The sequence below is a fragment of the Arachis stenosperma genome, chromosome 7 (genome assembly GCF_014773155.1).
Source record: "Arachis stenosperma cultivar V10309 chromosome 7, arast.V10309.gnm1.PFL2, whole genome shotgun sequence".
In the NCBI taxonomy this organism is placed as follows: domain Eukaryota; kingdom Viridiplantae; phylum Streptophyta; class Magnoliopsida; order Fabales; family Fabaceae; genus Arachis; species Arachis stenosperma.
In genome coordinates, this window is record NC_080383.1 from 66746755 (window position 1) to 66755224 (window position 8470).

The 8470-nt window shown below is 24.8% G+C and overlaps 1 protein-coding gene across 1 annotated transcript; it reads right to left on the bottom strand.

Moving 5' to 3' along the window:
- Positions 1-206: 206 nt before the first annotated feature.
- LOC130941740 (probable trehalose-phosphate phosphatase H) lies at positions 207-3863 on the bottom strand. The gene is made up of 10 exons (XM_057870318.1): positions 3490-3863; positions 2770-2908; positions 2467-2540; positions 2282-2374; positions 2043-2108; positions 1510-1611; positions 1171-1318; positions 993-1063; positions 462-554; positions 207-334 (listed from the first exon to the last, which is right to left on the bottom strand). Exons 1-10 carry the CDS (start codon positions 3784-3786, stop codon positions 284-286), a joined length of 1134 nt encoding a protein of 377 aa, XP_057726301.1. The 5' UTR covers positions 3787-3863; the 3' UTR covers positions 207-283.
- Positions 3864-8470: the final 4607 nt, after the last annotated feature.

Sequence of the window (8470 nt, forward strand, 5' to 3'; positions counted from 1 at the left end):
TTTTTAAGAGAAAAATACATATATAATTAATAGAAATAGAAACACAGAAATTTATCTTTATCTATCTTTTAATAATTTATATTTTCTTCCAAAATTATAAATTTCAAATACAGTCTAAAATTTACATTATGAAACAACAACAATAATAGTTTCTATTTTTCAAAAGGAAACTAATAATTAAGGGATACAATTTGAGCCACCCCTTGACTATATTCCTTGGAAGGTATCAATTACCTAAAAATTAAACTCATCTACAAATCTACAATTTGTGGTGGGTGTATGGCTAGAACTTGTTTTTTTTCCAATCTGCCAAACGCCTTAAAAATTGTCCAACCTGTAAATAAAATTTCATTAAATTTATTTTATATTGCACATATTCATTATTAATGTGGAAAAATGAATACAATATTAATGGCTATTATTGTTAGATAATGCGTTAATTGATAAACATGAATTAATACCTCTAAAGGATCATGCAAAGTGTAGATAGCCTTAGTTTCTTTTTGAATTTGAGAAACAAGAATCCCAATTCCTTGGCCCTTACTACGTAGAACCTGTTATATATGATATCCAAAAAATTAAAGTCTCACTACCATAAAATTATTTTTAACAACAAATTTTTAGTACCAAAAATATAATAATTATTATTATATATCTTATTTAACTTATGTTTTGTAACAATTATATATTTATTATTATTACTACATATTATAATGATAATTATATATTTTTTGTAACTATTAAAAATAGTCTTCATCGGCAAGTATATAATTGTTACTAAAATTTTTTAACGAAAAAATATAAAATAACTAATGTTTAATTACCGATAAATAGATTAACAGTTATTTTTATTACCACTAAAAATAAAATAAATGACAGTTAAAATAATTTTTTTAATAGTCTCTAGTTAGAATAAGAATATGAATATGAGAGTTGAATATAATAATGCAATAATTTTAACAAGTTGGTTTTGGTGACGGCAATTCTGTTACCTTAAAAGCATCTTCATCAGTTCTATCATCACCAATATAGATGGGAAATACGCTGGTAGAATTTGCATAGCCTAAAAATCACCAAAGAACATATGTTATAGTTAGCACTACTGCACACATATATAATATATATTAGTTAATTAATTACATATTTTTTTTTAGAATGAAAAATACTCACCTAGTGACTCTAACAAGAATTCAATAGCCTTGCCTTTGTCCCATTTTATAGTTGGACGAATCTCAATAACTTTTCTCCCGTGTGTTAACTTAAGTTTTGGGTACTCCTTGAGCACTGAATTAACTTGTTCCGCCAAGGCTGACCAGCACTAAAGAGAAAGCAAATAAAGGTTAAAAAAATAGTTAGATTTAAAATTATAAAAATTTAAAAATATAATAATACTAGTAATTTGACCCATCAATTTAACTTATGTGAGTTTTTGCGCGTGCGTGTGTGCATGTTTGGTGAACAAATTTTATTAAAGGAATTTAAAAAAAAAATCCTTTAATTAGGTGGTACCTTTTCTTCAACACATCGAAAGTGCACGGACAGACAAAACTTGTTGTTTTCTACTTTAGCCCCTGGAATAGCCTTCATTTTTTCTACCAAGATCTTGTACACCTGAAACCAAATAAAGAATAAAACAAAAAAAAAGAAAAAAAAGTATATGAGAACATTTCCATAAATCATAAAAGTTACTAGTAAATTATTGTTCTTGAACTGTACTGATCTATTTTTATTAGAAGTAAAAACTCAAGTACAAATATCTTTATATAAAGTTGATACCAATTTTATGTAAAATTGATATTTAAAAATATTAAATGATTTAATATATTTAACTAAATTATTATCTAATTATTTTTAACTATCAATTTCATATGAAAACAAATTCTAAGTGAGTTTTTACTTCTATTCAATATTAACTAGAATGTCATTTTTTATTGATCAAATTATGTTATAACATAAAGTAATATTATATTATTATATATTCTACATCATTTGAGTATTTGACATTAAAAAAATGGATGCAAACAAAATTAGACAAAACGAACCTCGTTGATCATGGGCAAGAATTGACTCGCAGGTTGGAAGAGCACTAATGCTTCATTATTATTACCCTGGAAACAAAACAAGAATAATTAAGAATCTAAGCAAAGAACAACAACTTTATTAGAGCATATTGTTTAAAATGATTTTTTTTAAAAGGAATAACTAAGAAGGGTTATTTTCACCTAAAATAAAGAAATCCAACTATGTTTATAATTTGGTTCTGGTGGAAAGTATGACTCACTTTCTGATGATTGCGGCTTTTTGTTGGTCCTTTGATGTCCATACCGTGACTTCCAGCATAGTACACTTCTCCCAATCTTACAAAATCGTATACCTAAAAATTTTATTTATTTATTTATTTATATTTCTTTTTCAAAAAAAATTGTCTCTCAGATTTTGGTTTTGCAGGGAAGAAAAAAAATGCACCTTGTCAATACATCTTCCGGTTACTATGGCAGTGGGAAATAGTCTTGCTATGTCCTTTAGTATTGCTCTCATCTGAGTGAATAAAGCATGAAAATAATAAAATCAATATTTATCATTTTCTATTGAGAAGTATAGAGTTTCTTTTAGATGGTTATTTTCAAAAAAAAAAAAAAATCTTTATCGATTAAACTGTTAATGATTCAGTTAAACATGTTGAATAGTCTAAAAGTTCATAATACTATCTTCACGTGAAGGCGTGCTCATGAAAGTAGCCACCTTCTTTTAAGTGTTAAGAGAGGAACCTTTTAGTCATGAATGCTTTCTCTGGATCTGCAACAATTGGAGAAAGAGTTCCATCGTAATCAAGAAACACAACAACTTGCTTCCCTTTCGAGTTCCATATTATCTCATCAAACATCTTCAGCGCAGATGGATGACCAACCTGCAAAATCAGACTACACTATTTAGTTCCATATCATCTCATCAAACATCTTCAGAGCCTCATCTGAACTCGTAAAGAGTTGTGAGGGAACAAGCTAAACTTACAACAACACAAACCACTAACAAACCAACAAAGAAGCATATCATTCACGTTGTAGCAGAGGCATTTGGTCCTCTCTGTCTTTTTTGCCAAATCGAATGCATGATTATAAATGATACACTACTTAGCTTGTTAATAGTGCGTTTCATAATCAATGCTTCTCTTCAATATTAATAATTATATTTAAGTTCAATGTTCATGGTTCACTCATTATTGGCCACCATCATTCTTTTTGACAAACTTACTCCTTTACTATCACTTTAAAAGATTTTGGTACATTCAAAACTTGAATGTATTTGGACACAAAGTAAATCTAAATACATTAATTTTTCGATGTACCAAACTCTAAAGGGAAAAATATTTGGCTGATGTACATAGTGATGTTGATGAATATGATGGGAAAAAGGGCAAAGAAACAGCAAAGGGTATGAATCCAAGAAAGAATGGTATTGGTATATATATGTATGTTAGTTAAAACTTACGATCCAAGAGGGGTTGTTGTTGCTATCGTCTTGGTTGTTATTGTTGTTGGGTGTGATTCGTGTAGGAGAAGAAGCTCTCATTGATTCAAGCCAGGGGTTAACTTTGTTATTGCCTCCTTTATTATTGCTTTCTTCTACAGTGAAGAGAAGCCTTCTCTTCTGGTATTGACCCAATAACCCACCAAACAAGGCCATTGATGATTTTTGCACTTGTGAACTTGCTGCCGAAACAGTCGAATGGAAGAACGACTCTGTGAGCTTCACTATGTTGGTACTCACTTGTGATGATGATTTCATTAATAATAATCTTATGTATGTGTAACTTGGAAGAAATAATGAGAAAGAGGTGGAAGGTTGCGACAAAGAAAAACAAGGAAGAAAAGAACAGAGGTGGATAATGGATATGCTGCTTCCCTGTTCAATGAGCAATTTATAGAAGACGAAAAGAGAAAGAGAGGTGTGGTTTTGGAGTTGGAGCAGTAAGAGACTAACAAAAGGGGGGAGAAAAAAGAAAAGATGTGTAGGGGTGTCTGCTCAATTGGTGAACACGGCAATTTATAGAACAAAGAAGAGCGAGGGGGAGAGCAACTCGTGGCCCGTTGTACTTTTCAGCAACTGAAATATATAGATACTTTAATAATGATGTTTTTATACAAATCACACTTTAAATAGTTAGATAGATTAATGTGTTTGATTGAATATGTTTAATTCTATAAACTACGGACACTTTGTTAAGTTGTTGTATCTGCGTGTCGAACACATTTGAACATGATATTTATCGATACTCGTCCAATACGCGTGTTTGTCGTGTTCAACCGTGTCTTAATAAAATTTTTTTTTTTCAGACACACTTGAATATACCTAAATATCATTACGTGTCAGCCTCTCTAACCTTATTCTTAATATGTATTTTTCAAATGAATTTAAAAATAATATATATTATTATATATTAAAACAAAAATATTTTAAATACTTTTATATAATTAAAAAACATTAAAATTAATTAAAAATTATTTTATATTTTAATAACAATAAAATATCAAAATTTTATTGTAATTTATTTAAAAAATATTTTATATTTATATATATATATATCGGTTTTTGTGTTTTATAAAATTTTAAAATTCGTATATCTATATATCCCATGTCAAATCATATCCCATATCCATATCAGTGTTTGTACATCATAAATTTAATTGAATTATTAACATTTCATAATCATCTATATGAAAAGACATTACTATTATATATATATATATAAAATAGTAATGTCTTTTCATATCTTTGAATTTTTTAGTTCTCGTGTGGAAATTTTGCCATAATATAAAGGATTGTGTGGTTTTCCTTTTCTTTTATCATTAACCGGCTTTTATCCTATATGTTCCTATCCAACTAAATAAATCACACTTATTTAATTTTGTGGGTATATTAGCAGCATATTATATTTCTTCTTTCATATTCAAAACAATTTAACTTTTTTTTTTCTTTTTTATATTTAAATTCTAAATAGGTTCAACTCTTTCAAAATAAGCTTAATAATTAAGTTCCTAGTTTGTCATCTGTTAATAAGTACTTAAATATTATTGTATAACTTTTTAGTTAGGTATAAATTTTAATTTATATTTATTATCAGTGACAAAAAATTATACTAACATTAGTTCAAGTGTTCCTTTATAAGAAGTATATAAAATATATATATTTGTAAATTTTTATATTTGACCATAAAATGTGTGACAACATTATTATGGCAACATACTGATCGATTGTTTCTTAATACATTCTGAATTTCTGTATCAATCCAGTAGAGTAAATTTCTAATTTGTCTTGAAAAGTAATAACTGTTTTTTATTCTTAATTAATACAGACCCTTTTTTTAACACAAAATTATTGAAAATATAATAAAGTTATGTAATATAATACTTAAACAACTTACTGTTATTTTTCAAGAACTCAATTGAAAAAAAATATTATATATATGCACACTAAAAAACAATTATCAAATTAATTATCATATATTTATATATAAATTTATATATAATTTAACTTAATTTTAATATATATATGTTTTATATTTTAATATATATTTTATATTAATAATTATATATATATATATATATATATATATATATATATATATATATATATATATATATATATATAAAGTGAGTTGACTAAGACAACAACAAAACTTGGATAAGAATAGGTTATAATCTGAAATCATTTGTTTTATATATAGCATAATGATTCCCTAATCAATAATATGGAGCTTACAAAATATCTTTAAAAAAAAACCAATCAAACGAACACTTTTTCTTAACTTAGAATAATTTCTAGTGGCTCTTTGAACTTCATGGGATGGAGTAGTTCTGTTGTTAGTCATTCCGTCATGTCTAAAATAATAAAATAGATAAAATAATTTTTATTTTTCGTGAATATGTCTAAAATAAATAAAACAGATCAAAATAATTCGTTATTTTTCATGAGTATTTTATTTTATCTATTTTATTTATTTTAAGCATGTATTTTATATCTATCTCTTAAATATTTATATAATTTATTTTTGTATTTAAAATTTTTTATATTAAATACTTTTGATTTAAAATATCATTTTTAAATTTTTTTAAACAGTTATATTAGTCTCTTCTTTAAGATAATACAAAAAATAATTTTTCATAAAAATAATTTTTTAATTATTAATTAAATAATAAAGTACTAATAAATTAAAAATTAAAAAAATAAAAATACTATAAAAAAATACGGTAAAAAAATTGGATTTTATCATTTTAAATTTGTATTATTAATTTTAATAATATATTTATTTTTAAATAATTTATGTATGATAAAAAATATGTTTACTTGTTTAGAGTATAAATTTATTATTATATTTATATGTTCATGATTTTAATTATATTCCTAAGTATTTTAAATAGATTTATTTTATTATATTATATTTTATCTATGATATATATTTTATCATGTAATTAAATAAAAATATGTTTTTTTAATGAAAAATTTTTAATAACTAAACTAACCATTAATTATGTTGGTAAGAAGTGATCCACAGCAAAAAGAAGAATAGAGTGAGACGACAGGAGATAGCGGTGACGGAGAAGAACGGGCAATGAAAATTCAACAACGTCGGTGACGGAGAAGAACGGGGCAATGAAAATTCAACAACGTCGTTAAGAGAGAAATTGCGTGAGAGGGCAGTAGATCGCAACGACGGCGCTGCTTCTTGTCACTGCTGGCATGGCGATGCTTGGAAGGATCGAAGTTACATGATGAAAAAAGAATGGAGGAGCGAAGATATGCTTCAATTAACGAGAGTGAAGTTTTAATATTTTAAAAAATTATCATTATCCATCTCAAACCATAAATTACAAAATAACCCAACTATGGTTAAGATAATTACCAATTAAAGTGTGACACATCATGAAAAATAACTTACATGTTATTCTAGAGGAGATCGGATAGAATTCACATATATATATGAAAAAATTTGGAAATCAAAATAATTTAGCCATAACTAACTAAAATTTCTGAAATTAACTTCATTTATATAATTTTTTTATATTTTATTTTTTTATCTTACTTACTTATCAATCAACTTGTCATACATTATATAGCCTCTACATATATTAATCATAACAATATATTCTTATCTATTAAAATGCAACCGTATCATGTATTAATGATACTTTTTATAATTTGATTCTCATATATACTATTGTAATAATATATTTTAATTGACATTAATTTTAATTTATTTACTTTTGTAACCACTAATATATTGGACTATTGGTTCACACCTACTCAACATTAGAAATACTGTGGAGCTTTTAAAAATTAGGAATAAGAGCATTATTAATAAACAACTTTTAGGCATCTGTTTTTGAAGTAGTGACAGATTTAAAAAATTTTAATAATAGATAAAATATACAAAAATAAATTTATTAAATATTCATATTTATATTATATAATAAAAAATTAGAGATATAAAAATTAAAAAAATTAGTGTACAATTTTTAAAAAAAATACTTTTTATTATAAACAATTTTTGAAAAATATTTTTTTTGCTATATTCTAAAATCTGAACTCAAAATCTTAGTTAAATTATAAACAACTTATTGTTCCATGTTTTCAATTAACTACAATTTTATTATTTTTACATATTAATAAATAAAAGAGTTAATCAATAGACACGTTAATTTATTAATATACTAATATTTATAATTTGAAGTTTAAATTATATTTAAGTACCAAAAGATTTAACTATATAGATTATTTCTCACTCAATTAAAAAGTTTATTTATTTATTATAATTTTTATGAAAAGAATACTTTTTTAAACAAAATAACGGTACAAACAAAACAGTTTCAAAGTTAAAATATAACATTAATTAATAGATAATAAATAAATAATGTTCTTTTTTATATCAAATGATTTTTGAAGATGAAAAAAGATATTGATAATTTGAGTGTATTTAGAAAATTAAATTTTTATTTTGGTAATTAATTAATTGTTTAGTTAAAAAAAGTACCTTATTACTACTTATTAATTTTTTTATTGAGTTGATTCATTTATTTATAATTTTAATACTAAATCAGATTTAACAAGATAAATACTGCTGCTTAACTTAATAAAATATTTTTTAAGGATATATTCCAAAAATTTGTCTATAGTTTATTATGGAGAGCGAAAACAACATCATAATAAAAATAAATAGATATATATAATTTTTAGTTTTTCTTCAAAAAATTTTAATGGGGCAATTGCCCCTCTCCTCCTAAAGTAGGTCTGTGCCTGCTTGGAGGATTAGTGAAATGGGCTTTGTAACCACTAATATATTGATCTCTTTGTAACCACTATTATATTGATTCACATGTGTAACATGAAATGTAACAAGCCAATTTTAATACGTCATGATCATACTAAAAACTAAATGCTACTAAAACAAACAAACACAATAAACATAAAAAAA

What these genes read in the sequence shown, in the direction of transcription:
- LOC130941740 (XM_057870318.1), bottom strand. Translation starts at nt 3,786, where the DNA reads ATGAAATCATCATCACAAGTGAGTACCAACATAGTGAAGCTCACAGAG. An exon ending in AAAGCCGCAATCATCAGAAA is followed by an intron (nt 2,109 to 2,281) that starts GTGAGTCATACT and finishes TTTTGTTTCCAG; the next exon opens with GGTAATAATAATGAAGCATT. An exon ending in TCTTGCCCATGATCAACGAG is followed by an intron (nt 1,612 to 2,042) that starts GTTCGTTTTGTC and finishes ATTTGGTTTCAG; the next exon opens with GTGTACAAGATCTTGGTAGA.